We start from the raw sequence: 24,219 nt of genomic DNA on the forward strand, positions 1-24,219 counted from the left end.
TTGAGTTTATACAATAGTCTATACAGCGTGGTAGCTTTCTCTACCGGTCTGCATATATTTTAACATTATTAACTATCTCTACTTACTTTACTATAAAATACCTGTCTATTCCTTTTGTGCTACCAGTTGAAAGGGAGCTACACCTGTGCTTTTGCAGAGATGTACCAGTTTTGTGCCTGTCGTACACAAAAACATAATGACAGGTTTTACAAGCAACAAACTCAGTCACATGTTCATCGCTATGATTCCAAAAGAATTTCACACTTCTGATTTAGCTGTTGAACTATTATCCACTATATGATATAAACCCTGTGCTATCTTTTGTTTCACCTCGTCCACAGACATTTTTAATATCACCAAGCAGACGTGATAGAAGGATCTAGCGACGTATCAAACAAGTGGCAGTACAAACCGAGAACACTGCTTAGCCAGCTGACTCCTCCCTAATCACCTCCTGCTTTAGTGCAGGAAATACTGGTACATTTACCTTCTAGTAGCCTACGTTATTTGGGAAAGGGTTACAGACAAGTACGCTGAAAGGACAGAAAACACTTTTTGGCGATTCAAATTCAGACTCGAGCCTAACCCAAAAATGTAATTTTTTTTTTTTTTTTTTTTTACCCGCACCCGAACCCGAACCCCGAAAGCTCACATTTTGACCCCGATCCGATGCAGGACTCTACCACAGAGTGAGCAAATTGTTTCTGTGTAATGAGACGGTTTCCCTACTTGTTTGTAAAAATTCTGACAGGACACAACAGAGCTGTGCCTGTGATGCACATTCCCATAGCAACAATGCAACCTGGATCTTTAACATTTACACTTTGACCAGATGCACTTAGTTTCCCCTATTAAGCTGCAGTCGCACATGTCAGTTTATTTCTTTTTACCTCGCAACTAGTCGCATGGGCTTAAATAAAAAGCGGAAAGGAAGAAATCATATATGGGAGACACGCATTTCCAGGATGGGGACTAAAACTAAAACTTGTTCAGTTTTTTGTTTCAAAATGAAAATAAAACAACTCAGAATAGTAAATATTTTACATTTTAGAAAAACAAAGAGAGGCAAACATAGCTGGCCCATTTTAAATATATATACAGTACTGTGCAAAAGTTTTAGGCAGGTCTGAAAAAATGCTGTAAAGTAAGAATGCTTTCAAAAATAGACATGTTAATAGTTTATATTTATCAATTAACAAAATGCAAAGTGAGTGAACAGAAGAAAAATCTACATCAAATCAATATTTGGCGTGACCACCCTTTGCCTTCAAAACAGCATCAATTCTTCTAGATACACTTGCACACAGTTTTTGAAGGAACTCGGCAGGTAGGTTGGCCCAAACATCTTGGAAAACTAACCACAGTTCTTCTGTGGATTTAGGCAGCCTCAGTTGCTTCTCTCTCTTCATGTAATCCCAGACAGACTCGATGATGTTGAGATCAGGGCTCTGTGGGGGCCATACCATCACTTCCAGGACTCCTTGTTCTTCTTTATGCTGAAGATAGTTCTTAATGACTTTCGCTGTATGTTTGGGGTCGTTGTCATGCTGCAGAATAAATTTGGGGCCAATCAGATGCCTCCCTGATGGTATTGCATGATGGATAAGTATCTGCCTGTACTTCTCAGCATTGAGGAGACCATTAATTCTGACCAAATCCCCAACTCCATTTGCAGAAATGCAGCCTCAAACTTGCAAGGAACCTCCACCATGCTTCACTGTTGCCTGCAGACACTCATTCGTGTACCGCTCTCCAACCTTCAGCGAACAAACTGCCTTCTGCTACAGCCAAATATTTCAAATTTTGACTCATCAGTCCAGAGCACTTGCTGCCATTTTTCTGCACCCCAGTTCCTGTGTTTTCGTGCATAGTTGAGTCGCTTGGCCTTGTTTCCACGTCGGAGGTATGGCTTTTTGGCCGCAAGTCTTCCATGAAGGCCACTTCTGACCAGACTTCTCCAGACAGTAGATGGGTGTACCAGGGTCCCACGGTTTTCTGCCAACTCTGAGCTGATGGCACTGCTGGACATCTTCCGATTGCGAAGGGAAGTAAGCATGATGTGTCTTTCATCTGCTGCAGTAAGTTTCCTTGGCCGACCACTGCGTCTACGGTCCTCAACGTTGCCCGTTTCTTTGTGCTTCTTCAAAAGAGCTTGGACAGCACATCTGGAAACCCCTGTCTGCCTTGAAATTTCTGCCTGGGAGAGACCTTGCTGATGCAGTAGAACTACCTTGTGTCTTGTTGCTGTGCTCAGTCTTGCCATGGTGTATGACTTTTGACAGTAAACTGTCTTCAGCTACCTCACCTTGTTAGCTGAGTTTGGCTGTTCCTCACCCAGTTTTATTCCTCCTACACAGCTGTTTCTGTTTCAGTTAATGATTGTGTTTCAACCTACATATTGAATTGATGATCACTAGCACCTGTTTGGTATAATTGTTTAATCATACACCTGACTATATGCCTACAAAATCCCTGACTTTGTGCAAGTGTACCTAGAAGAATTGATGCTGTTTTGAAAGCAAAGGGTGGTCACACCAAATATGGATTTGATTTAGATTTTTCTTCTGTTCACTCACTTTGCATTTAGTTAATTGATAAATATAATCTATTAACATGTCTATTTTTGAAAGCATTCTTACTTTACAGCATTTTTTCACACCTGCCTAAAACTTTTGCACAGTACTGTATATATTATATATATATATATATATATATATATATATATATATATATAAAAAAAATCTATAAACAATAAAAATGTAAAAATATAATAATTAGCCAAAAGATTATTTTTGTAGGATGTCTGTACTCGTTGGGGTTCCACAGCAGCAACGACAGAGGTTTCTTGAGAAGCAGGAAGCAGTGTTTACAAAAGACTGCAAGCTGGAGTTCAATGCCATCTATAGAAGACCTACCAACACTAGAAGACCTTGAAGTTGTGCTCATGCCTCAAAGTTTAGTGGGGAACAGACACCTTTAGTGGGGAACAGTATATCACAGTATCCTTCTTTCAACCTCGGTAGTCATATCTTGATGGTCTGCTTATTCCGCAGGAGAGTGGTCATCATGGTAAAAGAGCTTAAGTGAACAATCAAGTCTGCTCTTAAAGAGATGGCTAACTTCACTGTAATTCTGCACAACAGCACGTTTCTTGATCCTCGCTTTCGTGCACTACTGTTAAATGTTGAACACAAACATGCTACTACAGAGTGTATAAAGCTTTAAGTTACATTTTTGACAGAGCGTATAAAGCTTAAAGTTAAATTCTTGTGATTGTAAAGATTACAGAAAATACTGAGCATGAGTGTAAGCTAAGCTCTAAGAGTAGCTAAAACTTAAAGGCTGAATATTTTTTGTTAAAACTTTTTTGTGGGGGGTGGGGGGGGGTGGTGGTTCAGCACTAAGGCAAAAAAACATTTACACGTTTTGAAACATATTTCAGATGACCAAATCGTGATACAAAAAAACTGCATTATCGTCCCAACACTACTGACCACACTTACCACAGCGTGAGCAAGTCTTACCCAAATCTTTAGGTTTACTTTTAGGTGTGGTTCATGCAGCGCTAATGGGACAATAGTTTATTTAACAAATATACTCAGCTGAGAGTAGTTCTGAAAGCCAGGGCTGGGTGCAGCACTAGGGTGCGTTTGTAGCCCTGTTAAGTGGATTTTGTGACGGTAACAGGCCTGTCTTCAAGCCCCTGTATGCACTGTGTGTTCACCTTGGAGGTGGAGTTCTTCTTGGAGGAAGAGTTGCCAGCGCCTTTCCTGTTGAAGCCCTGCATCTTCTCCTCTCCCAACACACGCTGCTGCTCCTCCTCCGAGAGACTCTGACAACACACACACACAGAGAAGGGAAGTTAGACAGAGAGAGGCCCTTCCCAGCAACACACTCATGTAAAACTGAAGGGGCTGACTTCACAGAATGAGATAAGAAAGTGCAAGAGTAGAGGCTGCTCTGGTATCAAGTTTATTGTGTTGAAGTCATCAGATATCGAAGCTGTAATTGACTTCAAAGTTAAAGAAAAAAAATGCTACACAAAAAAAAAAAAAAAAACCTTAGAAAACATACATATGAATTTTGTTCAGGTAACTGAATATACAACATTTTCAGGACATTTTACTCAACTATATTCGTCACTGCACATTTAAAATGGTCGGAAAGACTGGTATAACTGCTAAAATATATTTAACACAACTATTTTAATGCCAAATAATATTTGTGTATCTGAGCAAGAAAGGTAATTACGTAAATGAGGTAATGTATATTTTTTGTGCTAAACTCCACATTGAAAAAAATTATGCACCTGCTACTATAACAGGCAGTTTTTTGATAAACTGCAGACAAACTTTTAAAAGATAAAGCAAAACGTTTTATTTGGTGTAGATGTGTTATATTTTAACAGTTTTTAACAATTAATAAACATGTACATTGTATTTTTAACTTGGGGAAACCATGGGATTATTATAGTTTGAAATTAATTAATTTGAAAGAAATTCATTTTATTGTACCTCATTATAAAGTTTTTGGTGACAAGAGATTGACAGTAGCTGGCACAGTTTTAATAAAGAACAGTATGCAAGGCAATATAAAACAGACTTTTAAAAGATAAACCAAACGTTTATAACATATATTATAACAGTTTTTAACAAAATTAATAAAAAAGGAGGTGGGGTGATTGTGGGGGTTACAAATAGGTTTTATAAAAATATATTTATAATGTTTCGCTTCTCAGTTTTGTCTTTTGTCAGTGTCTTCAGTTCTGTCAAAAGAGTTTTATTTTCCCGCTGGCATTTACTGTTTGCTGCTCGGCAACCAAAAGCCACTGTACCTGCAGCCGTGACGTAACAACAGACCGCCCACTGACTTTACCCTGCCACGTTTGGTGTGAGCAGTACTGCAGCGCGGCGCGCAAGCAGGAGGCATGCACGCCGTGTCCGGTGTGAACGCCCCTTTAGGAGACTACAGTACTAGAAGGCACAAGCAAATTGCTTACATACGGTTTCTGGACTATTTGTGAGTCTGAACAATCATTGTGTAGCACTGATTTTAAAAATCGATCATTTAACTCTGCATATTACTAGGATTCAAATAAATAAATAAATACATTTAAAAAAGCACTTACACATAAGAACCGGTTCATCTCAATTTCATATGCCTTCTTCCTCTGAAAATAAAGAAATTTAAATGATTTTAAAATCAGATTTCATGATAAAACAAACAAATTGCACCTTGTACTTTACGATTAAATATAGGGGCCAATTCACCAAAATCTAACCACAAAATACTGCAGTAAACCTGACAGATCTCTTTAGTAATGTTAGGTAACTACAATAAACAAAGTAACCCTAACCCTATAATAAACGAAGAACGGTTCCTTTTCAATAAGCAGAATTCAAAACGGAAAGCTTTGTGCATACTTCCATTTTGATTGACTGCGTTTTTCAATCAAACATCATGGTTCTTTACTTGCAATGCAATAATGTGTAGCTACGTATATCCAAAGCAAACCATTGGAAAGCAAGAGAGTTGGATGGAAAAGATACAGTAGTGTGCAAATGTAGCAGAACACCTCAAGATATGTTGCTTACTGATCATCATGTAAGGTTTTGGCTCTGACTGTCAAATGATGTTCATTCTCTCTGACATTTTAAATCGTATCACCAAACGATGTTAGCTGTACTGGACTCTATTTAGCAATTAAGTCATTTATATACCTACCTGCATGAAAATCTCTGGGTGTGAGAATTTCAATTTTCTGTCAGTTATTAGCGATATAGAAACAATAGGCACTTGAGTGAAAATATTAGACCACTTTGTGCTTTAATTAGGCATCTTAAACTTCTAAAAAGTCGCATGTATTTTACCATTTGTGGCTACGCATTCCTTTTCTCTTACTATTTTAAATTGCATGTGGGACCTATTAAAATCATTAATTAAATTAGACAATCAGGGTTTTAATACATCTGCACACTACTGTACATATATATTTTTCCTAACTTCAAATTAACAAGACACCCTACACATGATGTATTAACTTCTTAATTCACAAAAACAAGATTGTACTCTACTATTCAAGCTGAATGCATCAGAAAGACTCCCACATGAACAGGTCACGCCAGGTCCAGTTAGTGTATTCTGTCACCCCCTCCCCCTCCCCCACCTGCTCGCAGCGCTTCTGAAAGCCATCCTTCTCTTTCTGGGTCAGCAGCTTCCACTGCCGGCTGCACATCACCATGCGCTCGGTGCTGGGGACGTCCTTCATGTTGGACATGAGCTCGGCACAGTACATGGAGTAGCCGTTCCTGAGGAGAGGACAGAGGGGCAATTTAACACATTGCCACTCAATCAATCAATCACGAATGTATCCCACTAATGGCTAAACAGGATCAGTTGAGCTTCTGATAGAAGCGCCCCACAGTCCCGAGAGACAGTACACTTACTTTGCAGCCAATTAACTTTGATTAGGTACAGCACTCCCATATCAACAAACTGCTTGACAGAATTATGAACTACTTATTTTAAAAAATAAATAAATAAAAATAAATAAATAAAACACAACAAAAGCAGTTCTCTAGATATGTACAAATGTAAGTGTGACAGACAGAGACCAACCGACCGACCCCATATATCCCCAGATTATGATACCATCAAAAACTAAAAAGCTGGTCCTTGGCAAGTTTCATTACTATTGGACAAGCAGTTTTCAAAATACATGTGAAAATGTAAGTGACACAGATAACATCTGCATACAAGCTCTGTATACCACCCACCCACCCCCCGCTACCCAATTAATACACGATCAGTAATTTGTGGTATAGAATATCTTTAGCAAGTTTCATCACTAGTGGACACACAGTTCTATAGATACACAAATAACTACACAGTGTTACACACATACAGTATGCAGGGGTAACTGTGCTTTTAAGACTTGTTTTCCACTCTCTGACAGTCCCTGTACTCACGGAGGGGGCTTGGTGGGTCTGCCATCGAACTTGTCCTTCAGCTGCCGCTCAGCCTTCGTAAGGGTGGACTTGGTGATGCCCTCCTGGCTCATGTTGAGCTCCGGGTGCTGCTGGATGTACCCTCGCATCACCTCCTGCTCAAAGCAAAACACAAACGCGCTTTATACAGAAACACTGGGGGAATTCACAAAGTCATTTACTCCAGGCCTTTCAGTGGAGAAAAACACCCATTGAAGCTACATGATTGAAATAAACCACCAAGGAATTTAACTCAGTGGCTCTGAAGTAATAAAGTTCTTCAGCTATAGTTTTGCGATATGAACAGCTTCTTTTCTCTTTTAATAAAAATCACAGTTCAGTGTACATAGCTTTGTGAAATACTGAGGGGTACAATTCCCTGTCAACAACACTAAACCACAAATTAATCCAATTTCTGTATTAATCACATGGTGAAAGAACAAGGGAGTATTAATGGGCTTTATATCCAGTATACGACTCCATAAAAAGGGTTTTACCCTTAAGAACTAAGGGTTTAATGACTCTTTGTGCATGATATGCCGTATTGTATTGTAATCAAGAACAAATATGTTTTATAGTTGGTATGAAAACACACTCGCCCTATATCATGCACTTTTTGCCTTGTCCATCATTAATTGACCATTTGATCTTGTTATGCATCATACAAGTGACCAATCACATGTATCATGATACACATCGTTATCACAACATGGATATGGCAATACACATTGCATCGGGACATTAGTGTCTCGTTACACCCCTAGTAAGAACCCTTACGTGGGGATCCCTAGGACGGTATCATTCCAATTGCTGCACGCACACGCACGCACCTCATACTGTTTCTGCTGCTCCAGAGACTTTGTGATCCACTTCAGCCTCTTCTTGTCAGGCAGCTGGGACCACTGCTTGCCCAGGCCTTCTTTGATATCCTTGGTTGTGGCCTGAAGAGCAAGAGGACACCCAACCCAGGTCAGACAATATTTATGAAACGAGACAACCAAAAAAGTCAAGTGGGCAAAGGTTTCAACACGTGCCTTCATCAGCGTAACCGTTTGAGTTTTAAATGTCATCTTCCGAAACAGGAATAGGGGTAAATAAATCAAATTAAAAATGTAAATCTCATTTGCATTCTTACAAGTATTGTTAGGACCTCAAATTAGCTTTATGCTGTACATAAGATCAGGTGGGATCCCTACACAAATGTCCACAATTTAATAAAAAACACTGAAAAATGAACACTAGCTGACTGTAATGCATGTTTTTTCAGACAACTAAGTTCTTCTATATAGAAGAAAAAAAAAAGTCAGCCCTTGGTAAAATGGAGTTTGTAGCTGGAAGATGTTGTGTCATGTTGCTGTCCCTAGTGGCAGGGGGGTGGAATTACACTTACATCAGGGTGTGTTTTTAAGTGGATCTTCCTCTCGTGACAGTACCAGAGCTGCTGGGGTGTTTTGGGTTTCTCCGGGATGTCCGAGCGCTTAAAGTTCTCGATCAGGTCAGGGTGCTCCTCCCTAAACAGAGGAAGAGTCATAATAAAAATGCAATTGTGAGCATTTACATTTATAAAAATAAAAAAGGTACAATGCAACTCTCAAGCTGCTACAGGTTTCAGATAACATGTCTGCAATCCAGATTTTATCACTGCACCGCTGAGTTTCCACATTAAGATTATATCAATAATTGAAAGTTACGTGCTGGTAAAATGCTCAAACTAACATTAATAGAAAGAACACGTTTTAACATGACCACTTAGAGACTTCAGTAGCTTCATTTAAATTGCTTTTTCACATCTACTATTTTATGCCATTTGCAGTCCTTCTGAATGGTTCTAGGTTGTTCCATTATTAAGTAATATCACGATTCTCTAAAATCAGCCTTTCCCTGGCTTTGAGCTGTTTTGAGCTTGCTTGGAGAATTCTAAGTGCCAGGACTGAACAGCCTTCCTCATTTCATTCAAATCATGTGACAGTGTGGACTCTGCTCGCTCCAGCAGTTCAAATGCAAGTCAAGGCAAAATTAGCCTAATTTGATAACTCAATATTGGAGCAACATAACCCATAACCATTGAGAATGGCAGTAGTGTGGAGTAGTGGTTAGGGCTCTGGACTCTTGACCAGAGGGTCGTGGGTTCAATCCCAGGTGGGCGACACTGCTGCTGTACCCTTGAGCAAGGTACTTTACCTAGATTGCTCCAGTAAAAACCCAACTGTATAAATGGGTAATTATATGTAAAAATAATGTGATATCTTGTAATAATTGTAAGTCGCCCTGGATAAGGGCTTCTGCTAAGAAATTAATAATAATAATAATAATAATAATAATAATAATAATAATAATAATAATATTATTATTATTATTATTATTATTATTAATAATAAAATAGTACCAACTTACTACTAATGCATTAGTCCCTGTAACAGGGGGTCGGGACTAAAGTCCTGGTAGTGTTTTGTGTTTTACCTGTAAATAAATAATTACAAGAGACATCCAACTCGCCTAAATCTTGCCATATTGCGTTCAAACTCTTCCTTCTCCCTCTGAAAGTCTTGCATGTATTTCATCTGCAGCAAGACAAGGACAGGAAAGATCAGGCACCAGAAGAAAGACAGACAGAACAGAATAGAAATAGCATAATTATAAAACTTCATGAATTGCGAAGGCTGATAAGAAAGGCACAAGCCACTGTGTCTGCACTGCTAAGGTTGGACAGAGGGGGGAGGCTGCAGAGGACAAGTAGAAATACATACCTTCTATGAAAGTTGCTGTAAGTATTAAACCGTGAGTCTTCATGATGGTTTAATGATCTGTAACTGTTTTTGCTTTTATAGTAATGCAGAAACACAATGTTGTTTTCAACACAATACTGCAGATTAACTCTTTGTGGTCCTATGTCAGACCAGGTCCGACATTACAATTTTCCCTTTCCGGTCCAATGTTGGACCCTGTCCGACATCATCAAAAAGACGCAAAAAACAGGTCTCTAGTCGTTTTTTCTCCGGAAAAAGCCGAGAAAACCATTCAATGGCCAAGCGAGAAGCCAAAAAAAAAAGGGGGGGCGGATCTGAGCAATACACATAGCCCCAGCACCACAGAGATAACACGGACATAAACAAACAAGATAGCTGCTTCTGCATCCAGCACTCAAAGAATATCACAGACATTTGCAGAGCTTTTTGAGATATAGTAATAAAATAATGACTTGGATTGCATTATTGAGGAGTTTGGTGATAAAACGAGTGATCAGGAGATGATTTATCGGTATGCATGACTATGAAGAGGTATTTGAAAAATACAGCGAACAAGAGGTGGGGCGAGGCTGGAGATGCAGTACTGAGTGTCCTGTTGATATGCAGTGCCTTTTAAACCTGTTCCACTGTGAAAAATAATACAGCGCGTCTAAAATAAACGGCACGTGAAAATAAATTGGACCTGACGCACCTGAGACGTGCTGAATAAATGGATAGCAAAGGGTTAAAGGATCAAACTGCTCCTTCCTGGTACCCATATCTTACTCCAATGGCATAGCTGCAATTAGACCACATGAGGTTGTGGGAAGCAGCAGTTAAACTATATAAACCTGTTGCGTACTTAAAGAATTTAAAGCGAATGTGCAAATCTCCTATTAAACTACTACTACTACTGATAATAATAAATAGACAAAGAAGAAACAGATCTATAATAAGGGGACCAGTGACAATGTTGCTAAAGTCATGGTTAGCTCTTAAAGTACACCAAATGAAATATTATATAAATAGTTACATACAGCAACCCAATTCAGTCCTGTGTTTTGTTTTGCACTTCAAGACCAATTGGAGCAAATGTATTTTCCAATAGACTATTCATATTTGTATTACTGAACATGTCTTAAAAGCCACATAACAGAAGTTCAGATAGATAGCTCTGGTGAGCACTGTGGACTAATTCACTGATAAGACCCCTCCCTCCCCCTCAGTCTCTTTCAATTTAGAATCTATCTGAATTTCTCTCCAAGTATCCAGCGCTCCAGTAAGACTGTTTTACTTTCGGTGCTTGGAACAGTGGGACTCTGCTGACCTAACCCAGAGAGGGGGAGCGCTAGCCTCAGTGCCAGTGCTGTATACCCACCTTCTTCTTGTCTGGCAGCTCCTTGTACTTTATGGACAGGATCTTGGTGAGGTCCAGGTTGCTCATCTCTGGGTGCAGTTTGGCATACTTGGCTCTTTTCTCCATGAAGAAGCGGAAGTAGGGAGTCAGGGGTTTCTTTGGGAAATCAGGGTGTTTCTGGAATACATAGAATACGTCATCGCTTATTATTATTACTACAAGATCGGCTGCGTACTGAAACCAGAGCACACCATGAACATTCATAGTATCCCATTTCAGTACAGTGTATGGAAAAGAAATCTTAACACAGCTGAATTCAGGATTAGTGCAATTCGCCTAGTCATTTTGTTGCAATATACATTCCAAAATTAAATCAGGTATAAAAAAAATAAATAAAAAAAAGTTATCAATATCATCGAGTGAATAGTTTTTTATATTTTTACATTGGACTTCTCAGCACTTGCTATACAAGATATAATACAAGATATAATATTCAAGCTTCAAAGCTTATACTGTACATGCATGTGCATTGTGAAGGCAAAACTTACCAGGACCTGCATACAATGATGTTTTAAGTTAAGAAAAGGTATTTAATGAAAAGCTGGACTATGCCAATAGTGGAGGGGTATGAAAACTGCAGCCCGAGAGCTCCATTAGACACAGCTGTACCCACCTTGAGCTTCTTGCCCTTGTAGGGGTTCTTCACATGATCCTGAGCGTCCAAGATGATTTCCGACAATGTGCGGAACTTCCGCACCTGAGGCAGGAAGGAAGGGAGGAGCCAGGTCAGCGAGCGTTCAAACACCCTGCTACAGGGAGGACAAACTACACAGTGACACAGCAGTGTGCACGTCTATTAGAACACCTCAAGATGTGTCATTTGTATCCATTTATAACTTATGGCAGAAGTTGCCTATATGCCCACCCGTCATTGCCGCCAGTGTCCCTCAGCACCAGCACATCTGATCTACATCCAATTCACAAACTTGCTCAGCTGGCCCATTCTATCAATTAAATTTAATTCTGTCTAATCTCGTCCTGCGAGAGAAATGACTCATTATATCATAATGCATTATTGTTGCAATTCTTTTTACTGTGCACTTCCCAGCACTAAGCCACGAAAAAGACGTACTGTATCATTGGTTAATGACGTGCAAACAGAGGGAGGGGCATTGTTAGACTGAGCTCCATATGACCGCACCTCCAGGAATTTTCAACCACACCTGTTCACTGGCAGTGTCACGGTGTGATTTTTCCCATCTGTGCGCTCTATGTTAACTCAAAAATGTTTAAAAAGAAAGAAGGAAGAGCAGCTGTCTAAAGCAGCAGCAAAGTGTTCTAGGATTTCCCTAATGTTCAGGTAAGAAATGGGTGCAGAGCAATTCAATATTAATGTGAACTCACATCAAGTACTGCAGAAATTGGTCGTGCCTTCATATGTTAAAAGCCACTTGCACGGTTTACATTCCACTGTGTTTGGATCATTTAGGCATTTCACAAAAAAAATATCAAAACAGCAGAGGGTTTTCTGGCAATTTCTTTAGCAGCTGCAATTTAATTTGTTTGCGATGCTTTGCTGTCCGCTATTTCACATACACGTGAATATCCTTCAAATAATGTAGACCTATATTTAAATTTCCTTTAATTTACAGCTTAGTAAAAAAAATGTATACCACATTACACATAATCTATGACCATATATTATATAAGGGGATCGGATGTTATGCTTAAAATTGCAATACTTGCAATGGTGCAGTACACATTCCGACTGCTTCCAGGTCTTCAGTGTATATAAATTGCTAATTTATAGAGACATTTCAATGACCGTTGCTGTTTTGTAATTTGGTGTTATTCCCCTCCAAAACAACGCTAAAAATGAACAAACAAATAGGTAGATAATCGTTAGTTTTGCTCAAATCCTTACACCAAAATAAATAAATAAAAATAAAAGCCGAGCAAGTAGCTATGTATGACATGGTTCAAGTAGCAGCTCCCTGCATGTAGAAGAGAGATAACATAATAGCGAGCGAAACACAGAGAAGTGGATCGATTTCGGTTTTCATTTATTTTTGTATAACGCCTTCTCACTACCTTATGTAGTTCTGCTTTTTAACCAGTAAAACATGTTAGCAAACTACAGACCGAACAACTCACTTGACCACTAGCGTTATTACACTCCAGCCATGGGTAAATCTTCAGCCAGTTTGCCTGAAAATCTTTAACTTTCCCTTCGCTGACATCGCTTATTTGTGCTGCTGTATCACCAATGCTGTATTTTTTCATGCTTTGATTTCTCTATTTCAAGGAATTGGAACCAGTGCTGTGTAATAATAACATCCAATTCTCCGTGAAAATCTCAATTTCTGAAAGAATACTATTTTTAGCATTTAAAAATGCATTGATTAAACATTCACTTCACCAGCGGACAACTTGTTATATGAAATCCAGTTGAACTTGCTTACCCTAAATTATAAAACACATGGCATAGAGGGTTTTTAAAAAGCTTTAATTACAGGACACAGACAAGCGCTATATATAGCTCTTGTTAACAGGGTGACACTTCAGTAAAAATACCCTGAATATTTATTTTTTGCCAAATTACCCATTGCATTTTTTCATTATAAAAGTTTGTTTTTAAAGTGGATATTTTTATACCATTTTATTTTTACAATGGAAAAGTGTGTGAATCACCCAGAAAACACTGATTTGTGTTTGTTTGAATTAACATTTCATCAACAGAATAGACTCTGTATGTATTTGTTGTTGTTTTACAAATTTGGATTGGATTTGCATTTTGCCTTTCTTCCCCCTAGAACTGCCTTGGTGCCCCTAAATTTTCACGGCCAATGTAGGCAACATTGCCTTGCACTTCATGCCCTTAACTTCATGCCCTGTAGGAATATGTAACCCTCTCCATGAAGTATAGGTACCTACACGCACCTTGCATCCCCATATCCTCCCAGTAACCTGTGCTGTAGCACGCAAGTTACTTTACTATCAGATTAACTGGAGTGGTTCTCCAGAGAAAATGTAAAACCAGTGAGAACAGTGAGAACCAGTACAGGGTAATCACTATGTCAGCAGTTAACCATCTTAACCTATACAGTATAACAGGCAGAGAATTTATTTTGGTTTTACTGGCGGTTTTGATTGGATAGCCCATAATACTTCAACCAATCAGAGGGTTGCATACAGTGCTTGTAGTGATCCCGCCCTCTGGCAGACTGGTATACAGAACAGGTTAAAGAAGCGCTGGTCAAGGGAAAGAATGTATCAGATCTAAAAGTGGATATGAGAGTGGCAGTGATGAAGCCAATTTGCTTGAAAACATTAAAAATAGACTGGACATTTCCATTAATTAAAAAAAATCTGGAATTGACCGATGCGATCAGAAATTCAGAGGCAGTGGAAACTGCGCCTGCTACTGTAGTAGGACTTTAATATTAAGCATTTTTGTGTTCTTTTTTATAAGGGTTTAAGTAATGGACAAAATTGTTTGTCAGACTTGTTAGAAAGTCTGTAACAAAATGTTTGATTGTTACTGTTGATACGTTGTAGATACGACTAGTATTACTGAAGACACCCACCGTGCAGGTATCGCAAAGTCCATAAACAAAACAAACGTTAAAATAAATGTGTTCTGCACTGTATAAAACTGAGCTGATTTTGCCAGTGCTTGCTAGTCTATTAACCAGTTTGAAATTATTTCAAAGCAAATGAAAGCATTTTCATTTCAGCTTTATTGTTAAAGTTTTCACACGTGGCAATACTGTCCTACAATTTACATGGTACTATGATCACTACACAGTGTTATGTTGTGAATCATAGCTAAGTTTTAAAACTGAGAGATAGCAAATGCTGCAGTGACATTTAGGTGTTTATAACAAGTTACTGTAAATGAGGTACTGTTTTAGCAGACATACTTCATTAAGTAAACATGCATTTTAATGTTTTTTTTTTTTTTTTTTTTTTTAATTAAAATTGCAAAACTGTGGCATTTCTTTGTGAACGTGCCAAGCGAAAAATGGCAATTAAAAAAACGTCAAAATCCCCCAAGGTAGCAAATCCACCGAATTTAATACCAGCCAAAATGTCCCGTTATACAGTATATGTTAACTTAAAACAAATCTTTCTGCTGACACCTACAGGCATGTCAAAGTTTCTAGATGCCGCTGTGCATCTGACTGGTGCCTTTTAAGCTTGCATATTTTTGGACAAAGTATTATTATTAAACTGAGGTGCAGAAGAGTTTTCATTGAAAGAACACTGGGTCCCTGTATTTGCAAATTATTTGCTTCAGAAAGTTGATAGCTTTATCCATAAGTGCAACACAGCAACTCTGGATTTAATATGTTACATGCAGGAACGAAACTTCAGAGTTTGTTAAACTGAACAAAAACAGTCCCATGGATTAGTGATAAAAGCCAATGCCTGGTTTCAGCGCAGGGAGCGGTGTCCTCGCAGGCTCCAATCTACAGCTCTTGCCAAAGTTTGGCATCATCCTCTATACAGAATTAACTCATTTTGCTTCTTAAAAGTAGAATGAAACCTGCTGAATAATGTTCCGTTAACATGTTGAATTACATACCGCTTTGTAGTTTTCCACAGTATTAACAAAAAATTTGACATTACAAAATCTAACATGAAATACTGTACTACCAATGGCTTCCGGTAGACCTGTGATATAAATTTGTAGTTTCTTTGATTTACATGATGTTAAATAAAATATCTAAATTATTTTTATCCTAAAATTCTAGGTGATGCAAAACTCTTTCAGCCATAGCTATAGGCTGTTGGTTGACCAAAAAAAAAAAAAATTCTGAATAAATAAATAGTTATTATTAGGTTAACTGTGTTGTTTCTTTCTGTGATCAATAATTTGCTTTAATTTAGCGACCTCGGTGCCCTCTACAAATGTACTGAACGGAAGGCCATTTTGGCCTTTCCCTTTTTGTTGCCAATTAAGAGCCCTGTGTACATCCACTACATACACAGATGATGCTGGCAGATTGTCTATATAGCTGTATATAAAAAAAATAAATAAATAAATAAAAATAATAAAATCACACACACATACAGATCCCATAACCACTGACCTCATGAGAAATCTCGAGCCACTTCTCTTTGCACATGTCTCCTGTGTACTGGTTGAAGGCCACCTTGCCCCAGTCCAGATGAGACTCTGCAGTTTTGAATTTGGTCAGGTCATTCTGGGGAAGGTTGATCCTCATGCTCTCCAGCAAGCCCAGCAGGTCCTCTTTGGGCCAGTTTTCTGAAGCTAGGGAGCAAGGAGCACAATCAGCTGAATAAGCCCACTCCTTCAGTGGAACAAGAAATATAATTAAAGCTTTGTGAAGCACAGCTTTCAGGCTCCCGAGACAGAACGCGGAGTCTTCTGTGCAGACTGTGCATCTGTCTGTCACACTCTGCATGGTGAGCACGGGACCTGCATTGCATTCTCTCCAACAGTCTCCAATAGACCTTTTGTATTGTATTTGGGTTAATCCATAAACTGTCTATTGTACTTAAAAAATGTTACATATACTAATGTAATCTTGAGGACCCTCCAAGTCCGTATGCGAGTGTATATCGTCAAGTTCAATTTACATTATACTTGGGTTCAATTGACTGTGTGAAAGTAAAACCAAGTAACTTTAATTGCTAAATTTAGGTCTGAGCAAATTAATATAGTTATTGTCACAGTATAATCTGTCAAAACAATTAAATCCTAATGTTTTTAGCAAGTTTCACGACAATTGGATAAGTGTCACTTGATGGACTTTCCCTAAAAACAATGAAACACTGGCAGGTAGCAAATCAGCAGGAAACACCCCCTATACAGTTACCAAATTAAAACAGACATTTCATTTAGTTCTAACTTTTGTTCTGCACTTTGTAATGTTGTACCCTCCCCAAGCCCAGGCAGTGGACTTCTGTGTTTTTGGTTTTTTTTTTTTTATGTCCAGCAGCCGTGCTTCAGTAAGTTCAATGCCTAGCAGTATTACTTTTTTTTCACCACTTGAATAAGTGTTGGTGTCTGATTCGACTCATCCAAAATCTCATCTAGAGTTTGGTTTCCCAAAAGATCAAACTTGATATACCGAGTTGTCAGTCACCTTTACTGCGAATTTAAATTTGGCTACTGTTTTTTTTTTCAAAAGTATATATTAAATGTTTAGTTATGTTTATTAATATAAATTTAAATGGGTACCATTTTTTTTCTTCAAAATTCTAGTGGCATATGGATATCTACAAGTGACTCGCCCCTTTTTGAAAAAAGCTTCAGCCCATGGGGATATGCTGTAATATTCACAACCCCATGTGACCTGTTTTGACCAATCAAGATAGAGTACTTAAAATGCTATCTATCTATATATAAAATGTATGCAATAAGGCCAAACAGGGTGTCCGTATACGTCGAATATATGGATGCCTTGGGGTGTTGTGCGTTACGAGGCGAAGCCGAGTGCCTCCATCCGCCCCCGCCCCCCCCCCCCCCCCGGATAGGTCTGTATATTCGACGTATACGGACACCCTGAAGGGCATTATTGCATTTATAAGCCAGGTTATATCCTTATGCCAATAAAAGGGACCACGAAAGTAGTCCCATTTATAACTTTGAACTGCACACTAAGTTAAGCTGAGTAAATGTATTTAATTGAAACATGCAATAGTATGGAAATGTGTTGAATTGCACACTGCTGTACATCTGTAACTGTAAACAAGATGGCTACTGGTACATACATATATATCATTGAGAACTTGACAAAGACTGAAAGGATGTATCGTTCTGAGTGCAAAACACAAGACTGCGCTTATGCAATACCCAGTTAATTGTGAAAGGGTATTTTCACTCATACGTACATTAAAATGTAGTCAACATGATAATGCGTGATGCAATAATGATGGGAATAATGAAGGGTACTTTTGTTATTTCAATCATTCTCTTTCTGTCTACAAAATAATGTATACAGGGTTACAAACTGACACTAATTATGCACCCAAACCTAGATGTCAGTGCTCCCCTTGTTTAGGTATATTATTGAAATGACCAGGTGCAAGCCATCAGGCTTCCTGCTAAACAGATTGCATGAATAAGTCTGTAGGGTTACGACTTGTTCCTGCAGCGCTAGGAGAGGAACAAGTTATTTAACTTGGGGTTCACTGTTCAAACGTCTGCCTCCTGACCATGTAAATAAATAATCTACTTAATTGAGGGTAGTTCTGAAACCCAGGACTAGTTAACCCTTTGCGGTCCTATGTCGGACCTGGTCCGACATTGCAATTTTCCCTTTCTGGTCCAATGTTGGACCCTGTCCGACATCATCAAAAAGACGCAAAAACATGTCTCTAGTCGTTTTTTCTCCGGAAAAAGCTGAGAAAACCATTCAATGGCCGAGTGAGACTGATAAGAGCCGCGAGAAGCCGAAAAAAAGGGGGTGTATCACGAATACTGATAGTCCCAACACCACATAGATAACACGGACGTAAACAAACAAGATAGCTGCTTCCGCATCCAGCGCTCGAAGAATATCGTGGACATTTTCAGAGCTTTTTGAGATGTTATAGTAATAAAATAACGACTTGGATCACATTATTGGGAAGTTTGGTGATAAAACGAGTGATCCAGAGATGATTTATCGGTATGTACTATTATTAAGAGGTATTTGAAAAATATAGCGAACAAGAGGTAGGGTGGGGCTGGAGCTGCAGTACTGAGTGCCCTGTTGATATGCAGTGCTTTTTAAACCTGTTTTACTGTGAAAAAAAAATACTTTTAAACAGCGCGTCTAAAATAAACTGCGCGTGTGAAAATAAATTGGACCTGACGCACCTGAGACGCGCTGAATAAATGGACCGCTAAGGGTTAATTTCTAATCTGTTTATAGCAAAATCATTTTTCATCTAATGTACATTGTTGTTACAGCACTATTTTAAATTAAGTAGACATCCAGATATTTCCTTTGTGTTCTTTTTGTCCTAAACCCAACCCTTGCTTCATCCCTTACCTTTTTCCTTGACAGCAATGACTTCTGCGGACAATTCCATAGTTCCGTTCATTCTCGGGTGGAGCACACCTGGCTAGGTCTCAGTTCACTGCTCCTCTGTTCTGCAGAATGGTCTAAAACACAGCAATGTATCAAGATTTCAGGGTGTAATCAGTTTAGAAATACTGAAAACAAACCTCAATAAAATTAAATGTCATTCCTGGTCTTGAAACTGAAGACACTGTCATTTAACTTATTAGAATAAAACATGATCCATTGGTCAGTTTTACTACATTCTTCCATTTCCTCAGCAATGTCTGGAGATGGTTTTGCTGAATGTCCAGTTTGTTTATATTCTCGGGTGTAATTCTAGAAGCAATTCTAGACGGTCTCCAATTCGGAGGAGGTGTGACTAATTAAGCTCATAATTCTGAAACAGCCTTAACTGCTATGCAATAAGAGTCTTCTGTTGTTAAAGAAAAATATTGCGTTAGTGTGACGTAAAAACAGGTGTTGTCCGATGTTTTAAGCTAAATTGTAAACTGAAAAAATATTGTTTTGAAGTCTTCTATAGTTTTCGTATACCAGGGGTTCTCAAACTCGGTCCTGGGGACCCCCTGTGTCTGCTGGTTTTCATTCCAACCGAGCTCTGTTACTTAACTAGACCCTTAATTGAACTGATCATTTGCTTAATTAGACCTTTTTACTTGTTTTCAGCTCTTGAACAGTTGCAGATTTCAAGTTAGCTGTAACATGTGATAAGTAACTTTAAATGCAACTGTTTAAGAGCTGAAAACAAGTAAAATGGTCTAATTAAGCAAATGATTGGTTCAATTATGGGTAGTTAAGTAACTGAGAGCTTGGTTGGAATGAAAACCAGCAGACACAGGGGGTCCCCAGGACCGAGTTTGAAAACTCCTGTCCTACACTGTTGCTTGATCAGACAGCAGGCCTTGTTGGCAGCCCTGGTTGTTTACATTACTTAGTTTGTAACATACAGAAAACTAACAATTAACCACACATTTTCATCTGCATTGCTAGTTTTTTTTTCTTTTTTATTTCCCAAATTAAGGCAACAGTCTTTTTTTCAGTTACTAAGTCTGTAAACTCTTAATATACATATAATATACTTAATATACATAATAAACAGACATCATACTGACATGTTTTTATTCACTATAAGAAATGGTTTATAAGAAAATATCATCTTTGCCCGTAAACTCTGAGACCCCATCAATATGTTTAAATGCGCTGCACTACACCGCCCCTCCGTGCGTTTGCATTGCATTGGGAGACACGTTTATTTATAGAGTAGTGACGGCTACAGACCTCAATGTTAACGCAGCCGTCGATCAGCACAGCGAAACAGAACTACCTTCCTAAATGCTTTGTATAATTTGTCTCTCTCTGAACAAGCACAGGCAACTAACTCCTTCCGATGCTGCGGGCTGAACAAACATGGACACTGCAAGAGGAGGGGGGAAAAAAGCAACGCTGACAGGCTGCCGCGACGAACACCAGGTGATCACGGAAGATCTCGTCTCAGCCCCTGCTGTTGAGGGGAAATGAAGGCTGGCTGACTGCAAACCGCTCGACTCGCCTGAGCTATCACCCTTAGCATGCGGAACCAGCTGCTGCTCCCTGCCTACTCCCCCATCTTCACGTCTGTGCGACATTTTCCAAATGAAATGCGCTAATATTAATAACAGACAAGCTCTGTATCTGGATATTCTGTGTAAAAGGGAGTTACAGTTTTTTTTTTTAAAGCCAACTAACAAAACACTTTACAATTTTGTTTCGGAAAATAAAACTAACCGTGAAAGGTTTTTTTTTTTTCTACACCCAGGAGTTTCGAAAGCTCAACCCTGAAATGGCGGCTGTTGCTGCTCAACCGGCGTTAATGTTTCTGTGAACGGGCGAGAACTCGTCTTATTAAAATTAAACCAGACCGTTTTAGACATTAAGTGCTTTCTCCCCCTATTTAGTCGTGTTAATACGGGCAACAAAAAAAGACAAACCAATATTATATGTTGTAATGTGTATTTAGAGTTTGTGACTGACTAAAAATACAGTACCTTCTGGGTTTTTTTAAACCCCATTTTCCCCTCAATCGGGAAAGAGAGCAATATTAACTAAATGCGTTGGTTTGCAAATATACTGCCTCCAACAAGGATTACAAAAAAATTCAAATGATAATCTTTTCATAAACGAGTTTAATTAAACCCGTCTCATCCCCTGTGTAACCTAAATTCACCCCGACAACTGTAGCACCACCATCAGCGGTTTAAGGGGTAAGAATCGATACTGTGTATCCAGGGGGGCTTTGCTTTCATCTCGGGTGTGTTTGATACACCCCCCCTGGAAATCCGTTAAATGTAGCCACTTTCTGTCTATAAAAAATGGACCCCATTTCTTTGTGGTCCATTTAATGTTATTTAATGTTATTTTAACCGGGTGAAGAATTTAAAAAAGAACCGAAAACGGCAGCTGCAAGCTGAAAACTGAAACTGAGATGACTAACCAGACAAGCGGCGTGGTGACCTCTAAAGAGTCGCAAGAAGGCGATACGACAAACACGAACGATTATAAAAAAAAAAGGTTTAAAGCAACAAAGTGTATTTTACTTATCAAAACGCGCTAACACGTAATTCTAGTTTTAAATGAAAGTTACACATTCTTACCTTTTAGACGTCCAGACAATATGGGCGGTAAGCAGGAGAGTGAATCCGGGAAGAAGGGGCTCTCAGGCGGTATGGCGACTTGAGAGAATCGTCTTCAAATAGTCTGTGAAAAAGAAAGAAAAAAGACAGTTCATACAGTAACTTGTGTCTGTCGATTCGCTGTTGAAACGGGGTAACGTAATTTAAAAGGCGCTTATGGTGTTTGCATTTGAGGTTTCTAGGGTGAAGGATTTATTCAGCAAGTAAAAATGTATCTCAGATCCGAAATTGTGATCAGTGAGCTGGCATGGCGACCAGTGTGAGCCTCCCCTGAACTGAAGCCGCCATGGTCGTAACTTAGCTAGGCTAGAGAAGCTGCATAGAAAAAAACGTTTATGATAAAACTACGTTACACCAACCTGGGTCAAATTTGATATACGATTCAGAGATAGTAACAAGAAAAGCAATCGGTACACGGCAAACCAAACATTAGGTTTCACAGAACGTAAACGAGGCGATTCCACACGGTGAGAATTTAACTTAAGATCCCAGATGGCAAACCAGGGAGGCGGCACGGTTATCCCGAGAACCACCGCGTGGAGGTACAGTCCTAACAGAATTGGATTAAATACAGACAAAATTAATATAAAACAAAACACGAAATAAATCAAAATTAAATAAAAAGACATCGACGAAATACCCACCACTAATGCATGCGATGTATGCAGAAACGAGTCCCGCCTGTAGGAAGCAAACACGAGACTAGACTGTGCAAGCCAGTTCAATCCGTGAAAGAGAACCAGAGAATCGGCATGGCGACCTCACAATGCGCCTCCCCTGCAGGACTGGGCTTCCCGAAATACTCGCACCCATTTTTCAAAACAGGAAAACCTCAACAAAACAACCAACGAGACCATCATAACCGTTTTTTTTTTTTTGGTCCGGATTTACAAAATAAATTCGAGGGTATTCTTTTCTTGTTTTTTATGTTTTATTTTTATTTTTTTAAAGAAACGCCTTAGTGTCTTACCTGCTGTTTTTTTGTTGTTGCACGCTTATTGTGGAGGGCTGGGTTGAATGTTAGCCAGATCTGCAGCGCTGGCCCTGGGCATGAACACTTCAGTCCCCGCAGAGATGGAAACATCCCCCGCCTCCATCTCACTCGCTCTTCTCTTCTCTTTATCCCAATCAACACCGGATCCCTCTCCAGCACCATTACCCAAACCATACACCTTCGCACATCGCAGTTTCTTCACGATGCTCTCATATCATTTTGGCCTTACAGATTTATTTTAAAATTATGATTTATTATTTAAGCATATATGAAAATATATGCAAATGCTGTTTTATGTATTATTATTATTATTATTATTATTATTGTTATTATACATTTAACATTACCCAACTGCCAACCTGGAAATAGAAATGTTTATTTTCTTTAAAGTTGCAGTATTATAAAGTTACAAAAGTAATATTAAAACCGTAAGGTTATACTTGGCATAAGATGACAAGGTAATGCGCAAATTTTTTTATTATTATTATTTTAATGACTTTTCTTTTTCATCAGTAATTTTCATTGTTCTTTGCCCCCCCTCCCAAGTAAATTAAACAATATGATTGTTGATGACAGTTTTCACAGCGAAACACCCGAACTGCGGTTTTTACAATTGATGAGTTTCAAGTGTAGTTTTTTTTACTCCTAGTCTTCAGCTACGTTTCATTTTAATTTCTTCCAACGCCACCTTTTGTTGTTTGTGGGCGTCGCCAGAGCCAGCCAATCCTGTAGTGGAATCTCACTAACAAATTAATGAAATTCCAATAAGCATGGAGGCATTAAATGTTATAGGCTATGAGAGAGAGAGAGAGAGAGAGAGAGAGAGAGAGAGAGAGAGAGAGAGAGAGAGAGAGAGAGAAAAAGGAGAGAGACGTCACGTTAGTATAATATGGGGAAGTAATTTTCATTGAGCTCCATTATTTGTTCAAGTAGCATGCATTACGAGTTGGAGCACTAAATGTGTCTGTTGCACAGATTTCCAATTACTTTAGCCCAGTGTATTCCCCGGTTTGTCTAAATGATGACACGGCAGTGGCTGACTCGGAAAATGCTAGGCTTTGGCATTAATTCCGGGCCTGCTGAATGACAACACGCGCCCGATAATAACAGGCTGTTACTCAAAAAAAAAAAAAAACTGCCGGCATTTCAGACAGGTTGTTTGTTTTTTGTTTGTTTATCCTCACCTGTAGACTAAACTATGTTGTTTCTTTAAATTATTGTATTTCGCCATTAAAAAAAAAAAAAAAAAAAAAATTATAAAAATCCTATTGTGTATACATTGCAGTCTATGTGAAATAAACTATTTTGACTCGTTCAGTTTGGAGAGATGAAAACAACTCAATTTATTATTTGAAATTATGAAAAAACATAAATGTTTTTTTTTCTTTTTTTAATAGTGCCTTTCAGTGTTTTAATTGTGCTGTTTAGCATTATATATCATCTTTTAA

The 24,219-nt window shown here is 38.7% G+C and overlaps 1 protein-coding gene across 5 annotated transcripts in view; it reads right to left on the reverse strand.

Annotated features, from left to right (window-relative positions):
- LOC117434981 (nucleolar transcription factor 1-like) overlaps positions 1-23,072 on the reverse strand; it is a 38,509-nt gene extending 15,437 nt beyond the window's left edge. The window contains exons 1-13 of one of the 5 annotated variants that reach the window (XM_034057753.3): positions 22,748-23,072; positions 21,739-21,841; positions 19,079-19,191; positions 16,166-16,347; positions 11,743-11,826; positions 11,091-11,246; positions 9,483-9,547; positions 8,377-8,497; positions 7,817-7,927; positions 6,969-7,102; positions 6,167-6,308; positions 5,129-5,170; positions 3,725-3,832 (exon numbers count right to left, since the gene is read on the reverse strand). In XM_034057753.3, coding sequence (XP_033913644.2) covers positions 3,725-3,832; positions 5,129-5,170; positions 6,167-6,308; positions 6,969-7,102; positions 7,817-7,927; positions 8,377-8,497; positions 9,483-9,547; positions 11,091-11,246; positions 11,743-11,826; positions 16,166-16,347; positions 19,079-19,130 — 1,197 coding nt within the window. In that variant the 5' untranslated portion in view covers positions 19,131-19,191; positions 21,739-21,841; positions 22,748-23,072. Of the gene's footprint in view, positions 1-3,724; positions 3,833-5,128; positions 5,171-6,166; positions 6,309-6,968; positions 7,103-7,816; positions 7,928-8,376; positions 8,498-9,482; positions 9,548-11,090; positions 11,247-11,742; positions 11,827-16,165; positions 16,348-19,078; positions 19,192-20,386; positions 20,727-21,738; positions 21,842-22,136; positions 22,333-22,421; positions 22,626-22,747 lie in introns of those variants that run through there. The other 4 variants (XM_034057750.3, XM_034057751.3, XM_034057752.3 and 1 more) reach the window with 4 other exon arrangements.
- Between the last annotated feature and the right edge of the window lie 1,147 nt (positions 23,073-24,219).

This window comes from Acipenser ruthenus, chromosome 28 (assembly GCF_902713425.1).
Source record: "Acipenser ruthenus chromosome 28, fAciRut3.2 maternal haplotype, whole genome shotgun sequence".
Lineage (NCBI taxonomy): Eukaryota > Metazoa > Chordata > Actinopteri > Acipenseriformes > Acipenseridae > Acipenser > Acipenser ruthenus.